The 12432-nt window shown below is 46.9% G+C and overlaps 1 protein-coding gene across 6 annotated transcripts in view; it reads right to left on the bottom strand.

Moving 5' to 3' along the window:
- The window catches only part of ST3GAL6 (ST3 beta-galactoside alpha-2,3-sialyltransferase 6), a 68633-nt gene that overhangs the window by 10052 nt on the left and 46149 nt on the right, over nucleotides 1-12432 (bottom strand). For all 6 annotated transcript variants that reach the window (XM_025210893.1, XM_025210892.1, XM_025210894.1 and 3 more), the window contains 2 exons: nucleotides 9256-9442; nucleotides 7837-7974 (listed from right to left, as the gene is read on the bottom strand). In XM_025210893.1, coding sequence (XP_025066678.1) covers nucleotides 7837-7974; nucleotides 9256-9442 — 325 coding nt within the window. The remainder of the gene's footprint in view (nucleotides 1-7836; nucleotides 7975-9255; nucleotides 9443-12432) is intronic.

The following is a 12432-nucleotide window of genomic DNA, read 5'->3' on the forward strand; positions in this document are numbered from 1 at the left end:
CTTCAGGAGGGATGTGGACAGCATTGAGAGGGTCCAGAGGAGGGCCACCCACATGATCAGGGGCAGCAGGGCAGGCCCTACGAGGAGAGGCTAAGGGACCTGAACCTGTTCAGCCTCCACAAGAGAAGGCTGAGGGGGGGATCTGGTGGCCATTTACAAACTAGTCAGAGGGGACCAGCAGGCATTGGGGGAGTCCCTGTTCCCCCAAGCACTACCAGGAGCGACTAGAAATAAGGGTCACAAGCTGGCAGAGGGTAGATTCAGGCTAGACATCAGGAGGCGCTACTTCACTGTCAGGGCGGCTAGGATCTGGAATCAACTTCCAAGAGAAGTGGTGCTGGCTCCTACCCTGGGGGTCTTTAAGTGGAGGTTAGATGAACACCTTGCTGGGGTTGTTTGACGCTAGTACTTTTTCCTGCCATGGCAGGGGGTTGGACTTGATGATCTGCTCAGGTCCCTTCAGACCCTACCAATTATGAAACTATGAAACTGTCACAATGTTCTGAGGAGGACCCAGACAGATATGATAGGAATGCCTCAAATCAGGACTGAGGTGACCCAAAAGGTGTCTGGCAAATATTTCACAGAATTTCACGGAGTTATGTTTGGCGCTCTTTGCTTTTGACTTTTATGGGCAGGAAATCCAACTATGATCAGCATATTTTTTTAAAGCATAAATCATATACTGTCATGCATTTAAAATGCTCTCACATCCCAGATATACATGAGGGAAATGAAGTACTGGTATGATTCAGCTGTATAAAGTGCAATCCTTCTGCAAGTAAAACTTTTCTGTGGACTTCACGTAGCTACAAATTTTGTCGGTTAAATGATGTACTGGCAAGGCTCAGAATCTGACCTCCACCATAACACTGCTCAGGAAATTCTTGAGAGATTCTAGACTTTGTTAACGAAGTCCACTGAGATCAAGACATTTAATGGGAAAAGATATGTAGCCTCTGGGTGACCTGTAATAATTCTGCTTTACTGCTGACAAGGCAGTCATGCAGAGAGAACATATATGGTTTCAAAAACGATGTTCCCAGAACTGAGCTAACATTGAGGGTGACACTGATAAACAATTTGTTGAAACGTTCAAAAAGAAAAAGAGGGAATGCAATGATGGCTTAATGGAAAATTCAAAGCTAGTTCACATGAACACCAACAAAAGAGGGACTAAAAAACTGGACATTTAGGGCCCAGATCACTCCCTGTTGCAGAGGTACGGAGGGAAGAGGGCCTGTCTGTGGGATAGAACACTCCAGGGGAAGTCACCAAAGAGTTGTCCTTGGACCATTTTGTCAGAGATGAAGGATACATATGTTTACTCTCTTACTTCCTTAGAAAGCAAGTCTGTGTTCAGACCCAATGGAACCTCTTGGGATCCATGGAAGACTAGGGCCTTTTATGCAGAAGATCTGGGTCTCCATATCACCTCCAAGATATCACCCACATTAGTTTAATTGGAGCACATGTCTTTACCAGTGCTTCAGCTATTGCTTCTTTCCCTGAGTCTTGTGGGGAGGGAAGGACACGGTAGGGGAGGGGATTTCCTATCATGGAGAGTATAAGGCTGTAACAGGGGCTGACAGGATGCCCCTGCTATGGACAGTAGAAGCTGGCCAAATTGGGAGGAAACTTACTTGAGCCCAAGGGAGTCACAAGGCCACTGGTGCACACGGAAAAATGGGTCTGGAAACAAGCCCCAGGGAGAAGACATACTTCCAGGAGCACGTGGTCATGTGCCAGGCGGAGCTCGCCCCCACTGGCTCAGAACACTGACAAGGTAGCAAAAGGGAGAGCTGTAAGATGGCCAGATATCGGTGTGGGAGGGAACCTTTGGGTGCCTGCCACTCAAAGGGCCTGAGTAGGCAGAAGAGGCAGCCTGCAGGTGGCCACACTCCCCAATCAGGAGTCGCATGGCCAGCAAGAGACTACCTGATTGGGGAAGAGGGCTCAGTTGCTAGAAATAAGAGCAGGCTTGAGCAGTAAAGCCAGCAGCAGTTGCTGCAAACAGCTGGAGGCAGAACACCACCTGTTTGGAACTGCTGCTCAGGAACACCCGGAGGACAGGGTAGGAACTATGCGGATAGCAGGAAGTTCCTGGTCCTGGGAAATGACCTAAAACTACACCCTGCTGGGGTTCGATGGTGTGGTGGGGCTGCTTCTGGCGGGGAAACTTCCAGGAAATGTCACACCTGTGCTTCCTCAGTGAAGGGCAAGTATGGGGCGCCAAAAAGCCTCAGCCCCCACTACCTTGTGGGTTACCCTGTGGAGGGGAAAACACCCTCCAACAGAAAAGCAACAGGGGCCCAGGTCCATTGCATGGGGCCTGAGGCAGGGTCCAGGTAAGTCGACAGACGCCCGACGTGCAAAGGGGCTTCAATGCCCAGAAGGGCCCAGGTACGTTGACAGATGACTGAGGCCTGAATAGCTGTAGGCTGAGTTAGGGGGGCCCAGGTAAGTCATCAGATGCCTGATGTCCAGAGGCCCTAGTGATGGGTTAGAGTTGTAGGGACCCTGCTGCTGTGTTGAGTAGGGCCTAAGACAATCCAAAGGGCTGCACAGGTGCTGACTGGGCTAGCCACACCTGACAGCGATGTAGAGTAGGACCTGAAAACGATCTGAAGGGCTGCACAGAAGCTGACTAGTGCAGCTGGAGTAAAAGCCCCAGTGAGGGGCGTGAGTTAAAGATCCAGGCACGTCCGAGGATGCCGAAGGGCTAGTTGGACCAGAGGCCACAACGGCACAGAAAGGCACCTGGGGGAGTAGTGGAAAATTTGGGTGCCCTCTGTGAGGCAAGGGACACAGTATAAGGGGAGGTTCAAAGCTGAGTAATACACCCTTGGCATTGGGCTTTAAAATGGGCAGCCTCCTGCTTTAAAAATAAACAACTTATTATTTACATCAAGGTGTTTCAGGAGTGTATAGGTGGGCAAACTGCCCAGACAGGGTGGTAGGCCAGCATGGTATTTGGCCCCGATAGTTACCCTGTTACAATCAGCCTTCTGACAGAGAGGGGAAAATACAGCAGAGCCAGGAAGCTATACGGTCTACATGGAGATGAAGGGCCCAGATGCCCAAGCAAGGGAGTGAGAAGTGAGACCAGACTCAAGGAGGATCTCAATAGAGGCAGAAGAGAGAGATACGTAAAGTGGGCTGCTGGGATAGTAAGGACAGGGCCAACAGTACCGTGGATTGGAGGAGCTGAGTGCCACATCTCGAGGCACCTGATGACTGCACTGTGATTGTAAATGCAGGGTGAAAGTACGTTACTGCATGAGAAGGGAATGAGCTCATCAGGGGATTGATCTGGGAAAGAAGGAATGAATGAATTTATGGGTATTAATCAAGAAATGAGAAGCAGATGAATTTGTAGATGTTTATGTTGAGAAATAAGTGAATTAATTTACGGACATTTTGAATGAATTTATATGACTGATTAAGCAATAAGAAGTTAATTGATTGGTGGATATTCTGGGGGAATCTGAATGATCAACTGAGAGATAAGGAGCAACTTAATTCATAGATATTTGTTTAGTGGAATAAGGAATGAGTGAGGTCGAAAGATGAATTGAGAAATCCAAAGGCGACCAAGAAGGGCTTAAAGTGGAAACACAAACATGTGACCAGTGTGAGTCATACACCACACACTTGAGAGGAAAGGGGCAGAGCGTAGGGAAAGTGAAGCTCTGTAAAAGAACAGGCAGTTCAGCAAAACAGACCTTCTCCCTGAGAGCCAAACCTCCCCAAGAGAATTAGAACAAGGCATGGTGAGTGAGCGAGGGGACAGGGCAGAGAATGGACAAGTTCCAAGACAGTGGTGGCTTGAGAATTCTTGCCTGCTCATAAAAGCCCATGGACTTTTTGTGGGGGGTTCAAGGATCTTCAGGCTCTCGTCTCTATCTGCTCCTTTTTCTCCCACTTGACCTCTTAGAACTGTTTTGTCACACACTGCAGGTCTTTCCAAAGCAGCCAGTTGGACTACCATGCTCAGACTATGATTTGACATGGGAGAAAAAGCAAGAGGAGCAGATGCACTTTTTTTTTCATGGAAGTCAAACCCGCTTTGTAAGGGCAATTAAGAAGGTCAAATTAGACAAATGTGGTGGCTGATTTACAAAGGATACCTGTGAATAATATCCAAGGAATGTCAGCTGCACTTTCACGATAAAGCACTCTGTGTAACAGCTGTGATCTCCTGGTAAATAGCCTCATTTTCTGCACCTGGCACTACATTTGCCTGGGCTGCCTATGTAGTATTTTGGCTATACAGAACAGATCTACATGTTAAAATCTACATTTCCCTCAGGGTGTTCTTTAGTAGGAAACTAACAATGTTTATATATAAAAATAACAGCTTGGTCCATATAAAACACTCTGTGTATCTATTTGCAAATAAGACATTGCCATTTTCATTAGAATGTCAAATGGCTACTGGAAAAGTAGAATTTGAAAAATTCCCTTGTGGCAGGACACCACCCCAAATTTAAAATGAGCATAATTTTATTGCATACCACATGTACCTTTCCCCAATAAATCAGCTCTCCAAAACTGAAGCGAGTGTCTCAAGTGGGGAAGCTGATTTTCTATGCTGGGACAGAGGCATGGAGATGTTATAAAATGCTTTTCCCCCTTTCAGCCTCATAGGGAGGGGGCAAAGCTCATCCTTTAGGGTCACAGCTATGTGTCAACTCTTTCACAGCTGCTGCAGAATTGGCAGTAGCTTTTGGATGAGCAGCTAACCCAGGGGTGAGCAAAATACAGCCTGTGGGCCAGATCTGGCCTGCCAACTAATTGAATCTGGCCTGTGGGTGGGCACCTGCCAACTGATTGAATCTGGCTCATGGTTGCCCCTGCAGTGCTCCATATGGGGCCAAGCCCTGTCCACTCCCACCAGGGGCAGCCTGCACCATGCTCCTGTCTGCACCTGCTGGAAGGTCCAGACCCCAGCCCCAGCCAGCATACACAGCTTCCTGGTGGGGCTTGCTCTGGTACAACTGCAGTCGCCCAGGTACTGCCTGGTTCCCTCTGCCTCCAGCAGCTCATCCCCCTTCTCCTGTTCTGCAGCACCATATCGAGCAGCAGGTAATGCAGGGAAGCCATGGGGACATGTGCCCAGCAGCAGATGCCCAGCCAAGTGAGGGGCGGGGTGGTGAGGAAGGTGCAGCCAAGGGGCTCTTGCCCAAGTGCATGGGGCTCCAGTTCCAGGCTGCCTTCCACCTACTCCACCCACCTGGCATTATGAGCAGTTACTTTTGGGCAGTCAAGTGGGTGAATGGCCACTGGGAGCTGGAGCCCTGTGCACTGAGGCAGGAGCCACCTGGCTGCAGCTCCCCCCTGTCTGGCTGGGCATATGCTGCCCAACATGCATCTCCATGGCTGCCCTATACTGCCTGCTGTCAGAGTGAACCAGCAGGGGCAGGTGGAGTAGGAGCCACTGGAGGCAGGGGAAGTAAAGCAGTGTCCAGTCAGCTACAGCTGCACTGGGAACAGCCCCACCAGAAAGCTGTCTGCGCTGGCCGGACATGCAGCCATTGGTGGGTATGGGCAGGGCTCAGTCCCATGTGGAGTGCTGTGGGGACCATCATGGGCTGGATGAGGGGGGAACAGACCATACTTGTATCTCCATAAGCTGATGGAGAATAGGTTTAGGTTGGAGATCAGAAGGCAATATTTTACAGTTAGTGTGGCTAAAATCTGGAACCAACTTCCCAGGGAAGTGGTCCTCGCCCCTACCCTGGGCATGTTCAAGAGGAGGTTGGATGATCACCTGTCTGGGGTCTTGTGAACCCAGCATTCATTCCTGCCTGTGGCAGGGGGTCAGGCTAGACGATCTGTTCAGGTCCCTCCTGACTCTAGCTACTATGAAACTATTAAACTATACTTGCCCTGGAGTGCTCTGCTGCATGCATCCCCTGTCCTCCACTCCCACCCCCAGCCAGCCCCACAAACATCCACATAACCACTCTGCCCCGACCCCTGCACCTACACCAACACCACCCCACAGCCCACCCCCCCAATATACAAAAGTAGACCTTATTTTAAACTATTATGGAATCCCCTCTACATACACTACTCAAAAAATATATAAATCAGGACAAAAATATTTTTTTATATTAAATTGAAATATGTTATAGTAGATATTTGATTTTTAGTATTTGATTTGTTTTTTTATCTCTAATTTGTTAAAATTATATCTTCTGAAATATTTTGTGTGTGCAGCCCTTGATAGCTCACCAAAACTCATTAAGTGGCCTTCTGGCCAAAATAATTGTTCATCACTGAGCTAACCGCTGCTGGCAATTCACTAGTGACTGTGAGAAGGTTATCACTTTAATTTTTGCATGAGCAGCGCAGGTCAGGATTCAGCCCTGTAGCCAGGATCCCCTGCAGTCAGAATTCAATCATGAATCCAGAAAAATCTTTTTTTCTTCACTCTGCCTTCCCAAAACAAAGTTGTGTGTCTTATTTAAGAGTTTGCAGTATGTGACAAACTACAGTACAGGTTTCCCTTGCCAACCACTGGGGTTAGGTTCCTGAAAGTTCCCGTGGTTGGCAAAACCGTGGTTGGCAAGACAAAAGACTTATGGGAAAAAATGGCAGGGGACGGGCTGATGCGTGGCCATGGAAAACCGTGGTTACTCAAAACTGTATACTGTGGTAGCCAAAATGGTATATAGAATATTAAGCATGGATACTCAAAACTGTGGTTGGCAAAACTATGGTTGGTGAGGGAAACCTGTACTCACTTTACATTACACTTAAATCATGTATCCAAATTTTGGCCTGGTTTAGCAATACTCTGCATTGCTCAGCCCGATATACAGCTCAACCCAAACAAGAGAGAAAATCTTTCTAATGCCACTGGCTATGACGAGTTCAGTCTGCATTGCAGACAACATGTATTTTAGAAAAGTTTTAAGCAATCTATGAATTTAAATACACCCTCCCCCCCCACACTTTTCATATTTCTTCTGTCAAAAAAGCTTTAGAGCCATGGAACTTACCAGGAAGAAAGGAAAAAAACCAGAGCTTTTTGCAAATTCTGCATAATTATCTAGGTAGCTTTTCCCTATCACGCATGGAAGGTGTGATATAGTATCAAGGAACATTTGGAGCTGAAGGGTATCCTATGTCCCACTGAAAAGTTAGGGTAAAGGCAATGGCATAATACTTTTTCTCTAGTCATGTGATAATATTTTGTGTTCAGTCATGAGATGAAGTATAATGCTTCCTATCTAGTCATGAGATCTTAAAACCGTCATTTATCTAGGGTAGAATATTATCTTGTTCCAGGGGCTAGTGGAGTCACCCCATAGTTATTACCAGAACATTTTTATAACCCTTCTGTACTCAAACACTTTTGTCTCTGTAGGTACATACTAAATGAATACATACATACAAACGAAGCATCTTCACTCTATGATTAAATGTATTTTCATCATGTTAGCTAATGCTGTTGGGCTCACCAGTTAAACACATGTTAAAAATACTAAAATTCTAGTGTAGACAAGGTAAATTGTATGTGCCAATTAAGATGCCTTAGCTAAACATATTAAATTAGCCGTTTTTCTCTAGTAAAGACAAAACCACACAGTACAAAGTATGGACAGTACCTACATTAAAATATCATGCAGAAGCACTTGAGAGTCAAGAGATTTAGTCTTGCTTACAGAAAATTTCAACACACCAAACCAAGATTCCTATTTAAAAAAAAAAAGATATATAATGGAAATCTAAGTGTTTCAATATAGTTAAATGCAACAAAAGGATGATGGTAACCATTTTCTATGGTCTGCAAATGAATAAAGTGTTAACATCAAAAATACCTACTTCCTTTTTGAAATATCTTGTAGGGAAATGAAGCCATTCATGTGCAGTTTTTCTGATAATACTAGGATCAAGTATCCTGATTTGGTTAGTCTTATATATCATGTTCAAGGCTGGTTTCTTCCAAAAACTTTTAGCATTCTGCAATAGTCAAATACATATTTAGAGTTAGTCAATTTTGCTTTCATAGCCTTCCTAATGCTAACTAGGAAATGAAAGCTGGGGGCACAGTGATGCAGTGGGAGTACTGTATGAAAAGCTGAAGTGGAGATGACAGGAGATGAAATGATAAGAGAGAGAGAAATGCTTCCTGGAAACCAAGATCAAAAACTAAATTGGTTTAGTTCAACCACTTGTTTTAGGTCAAGGACTGATTACCTGTGGGAAAGGAATATGAGACTGATCTGAGTTTACAGTGGGGTCAGTAAAACCGTGACCCGATTAACTAAGACAACTGTTGCTTTTCCCAGCTGGGGGAAGTAATAGAAGGTGAACAATCCCTTCTCCAGCCTTCCAGCTCTGATTTACATTTAATCAAAATGACCTAAATTCACAGACTACACGAATCTAGGACCTGCTGTTTGCTCCCACAGACTACCGGGAGGGATATGGTTATCCTTGACTAAGCATTCAAATACAGATACTGCTTACTTTGGTAAAAGTCAGGAATCATGCCAAAAAGTTCACAGAGAGTTAAATTAAGATTTTTTTTTTAATGAATAAAAGTAGTGGAACCATTGTGACCATGTAGTCCAATTTCTTATATAATTCAGTAAGTATGGAAACAGACCCACTGCCCTCCATCTATGACACCACAACTCCCTTTAAAGCAATTATCACATACCTTATTAAAAAAATCTCTCCCTGAATCTGTAGTGTACTCATTTCTTGATATAAACTATGAATCAAAAGAATTCTCATTTATTACATTTTATAGGGGGAGCAGAGAACAGATGGTGGTGAATAAGGAAATCCAAGATCACATCCATAGATTTCAAGTGATGTAAAATTGTGCAGGAAGGAACTAAAAGTGCGTGACAAGAGTATTCTAAAAATATACGTGACAGCTAGAATCATGCAAATCATACATTTTGCCTCATGCGAATTTCTGATGTCCTGTTGATTTCAGTTATGCTGATTTATACCAGCTAAGGGTCTGAATTATAACATTTTCCAAATTTTTTCTTCAGGTGTGGGCTGCTCTCCAACTATGCTGCAGAAATGCAGCAAACACTATGCTCACACCAGCAGAAAGCTCCTGTAGACCATTAGTTCTATTTCCTAAAGATATTTGTTCTACTCCTTTGATTTGTTACAGCATGTTATATCTGAGATGATTAGGAACAGCATGGTTCGCATGCTCAGCTATGACAGGCAATCAGGACAATTTGAACCAAAACACAATAAATAAATAAAACTTACTATTTTCTGACCACCCAGTAAGCTCCAGAGCCACTTTAAATCATGTGGTTTGAAAACGACAAGAACAACAGTAGTATTAGGATCATAGTGAATTGGGTCTGAAAAAACAGACTCTGGATAAAAAAGTCGGAAATCTGTCTTTCTCCCAACATCATCTTCATACCCTATTATGGGACCATTATTCATTCTGTGGAGGGTAAAAAGAGATATCAAGGGCATTGTCATAAATCCATTGTGTGCTATGGCTGTCATGTCTAGAATTCTGCAGGGCAAATGGCATAGCTGTAGAGTAAACAGCATGACTTGTATTCATACTAAATTAATGGGAGACAGACAGTTAGGTGATGGGTCCTGGGCTGACAATTTACCACAAGGACTTCAAACTTGCAAGGAAATTTTGTCAAACTGTTCAAAATAAAAGTGCAATATTGCCTAACTTGCAGCCTTATCTCCCACTGACTTTGGCCCCTAAACACATGATCAGCAGGGATCCTGGTTTTCCCTGATTAAAAAAAAAAAAAAGATCACAAATTCTCTGGTAAAAAATTGCAAATTCTCTGATAAAAAAATCCAAAATCTGTGATAAAAATTAAAGACCCCCAATGGACCCCCCCCCGGCCCTGCTAGTTCCCCTCACTCCCCCCACAACAGCCCCCCAGCCCCACACATGCAGGCACAGGGACAGGCACAGGCACACGGACATACACCCTCCCAAAAGGTAGGTATGTGTGGGGGGATGGGGGGAAAGTAAGGGGTTGGGAAGCACAGATTGAGAATGGGGGGAGGAGTGCGTCTCTGTCCCTGCTCGGGGGGGGGGGGGGGGGGGGGGGGGGGGGGGGGAGAGGAGGGGAGAGAGAGCTGCCGGTGGGCCGAGTGGTCCCCGAGCTGTGGGGGGGGGTGGTGCTTCCCTCCGCGGTATCCCCGCCCCAGGCAGCACCCACCCCAGGGCCAGGGGGGCAAGGGCAGCAGTGCCCCTCTGCAGGCCACACACTGCTGCCCAGCTGCAGGGAGGGGGAGCTTGCACCCAGCAGCCACCACCACCACTGCACTGCCACCGCTGCACCTGTGTGGGAAAGCCACACAGGAGATGGGATGCAGTGGCAGTCTCTGCTCCCTCCTGGCTGGGCGGGCATGTGCAGCTTGCAGAGGGGCACTGCTGCCCTCGCCCCCCTGGCCCTGCTCCGGGTAAGTGGCATAGGGCACGGTGGCGGCAGTGTAGTGATGCTGGCACACAGTGGCCACCATGCTGATGCTGGCGGTCATCACTGCACTGCTGCCAGCAGCTGCCCCCACACTGCACCTTTGCTCACGTGGCGGTGGCCGCCAGCACCACTACCGCTGTGCCCTGCGCCACTTGCCGAGAGCACGGGTGAGGGCAGCAGTGCCCCTCTACAGGCCTCACATGCCTGTTTGGATGGGGGGGCGGGGGTTCGCACGCGGCGGCCACCACTGTACCCCACATCCCATGCAGCTTTTCTGCTGCCAGCCGCAGGTAAGCTACATGCGAGATCCCCCTTCCCCCCAGCTGGCCAGCATACGTGTGGCCTGCAGAGGGGCACTGCTGCCCTTGCCCCCCTGGCCCTGCTCCTGGGAGTGGCCACAGAGTGAGCTGAGGTGGGGGGCTGGCAGTGCCCCTTGCCCCTCTGCCACCCCACCCTGTTCCCCCCCAACCTCCCTGCCTGCCCCGGCTGAGGGAGGGGAAAGTGTTGGGGAAAGCCCCACCAGGAGTGCCTGCCTGCTAGCAGGCACTCCATGTCTTCCCCCTGGCTCCCTCAGCCCCCAGCCAGCTTCCCCCCCAGCCCTGCCCGGCAATCCCCAAGCCCCACTTACCTCCAGGAACAAAAAAGACTGATCCTCCTCCTGCAGCAGCCTTCGGTAAGTGATTGCATTGGGTCCTGCCCTTTCCCCCTCTCCCTCTCCCTCCCCCTCCCCTTTCCCCTCCAGGCAGGACTGGGGCTTTCCTGTCCCTTTTGCAAACACCACTTGCAGGCTGGAACTCAGCCAGCCTGCAGAGTTCTTTCCAAAAGGGGGAAATCCATGAGTTTCCCTGCTAAAAGGAAAAATCTGCGTTTTCTCCAATTAAAATGGGAAATCCGGGGTTTTCTCCGTTTTTCCATGGGAAACGGAAAACCCGGATCCACAGTGATCAGCCTATTCCATACTTATGTGGCTCCTGAGACACACTGAAAGCACCCTAAGAAGGCTCAAGTTAGAGTTATATGCATCTAAATGTTGGGTGCAGTTTATGTTCTTCTGTGGCTTCCTGCTGTTAAGGTTCAGATTATGTCTGTTCACCTAGTTTTAAACCAATCTAGTTATATGCAACCTTTCCTCTCTTAGAACATGCTGAAGGACTGCTGCTTTGAGAGCCATAGTTAAAAGAAAGATGGTCAGGTGAGATATTGGGGGCTGTCTTCTGCCCTGATTAGTGTCAGCAGAAGCAGTATGAATTGCATTCTCACTTTCTGTGGTTTGTAACTGTTCTGCCTTCCTTTGGAACAATCTGGCACCCCCATCCGTAAATAACATTTCCTCTCTTCATTGAAATCCAATGTTTCCATGAAATCACTGCTTTAAAAAAAGATGATCCCCTCCCACATCATTTCATACACTCTCTGAAACTTTATCACATTTCTCAGAGTTATCTTTGTAAGTTCCTAGGTCCTAAGCTTCATCAAGTACTTTCAATTTTTTTTCTTCAAGAAACTATACAGATGGTTCCTGCATTCAAGGGAACGACTGTAGTGATACATGACCATTTATTTCTGACCCCAGAAGAACAGCAAACTGAATAAAAATGTATATGCTGCCATATCTATTATGACTTTAAATCTTTATTGATATTAAAAATCTCCCCAGGGACTTAGCTGATCACTTGGATCTGGAAACCTCGGTCCTACAGATCATTCCTTATTTTTTTTAAGGTGGGGAGGGAAAGAACAGGTTTGGGTTACTGTGGTGTTACTTCCTTTCTGCTAGTCCTCATCTCACCTCTTTTGTTTTCTGTCCGTGTTCTAGCTTTGTGCCTTTTTTTCTTGCTCTCAGTACTTAGGACACTTTCTGTCAGAGCTCTTAGAGCAGTCTTTGCCCAGCCCCACCACCTCTTCTTCAAATGCCTTGTCACAGGCTAGTTCTTCCAGGAATTCTGTAGCCCTCCTTCCCACCTGGGGCCTCTTT

Source organism: Alligator sinensis, unplaced genomic scaffold (genome assembly GCF_000455745.1).
Source record: "Alligator sinensis unplaced genomic scaffold, ASM45574v1 scaffold327_1, whole genome shotgun sequence".
NCBI classification, from domain to species: Eukaryota; Metazoa; Chordata; order Crocodylia; family Alligatoridae; genus Alligator; species Alligator sinensis.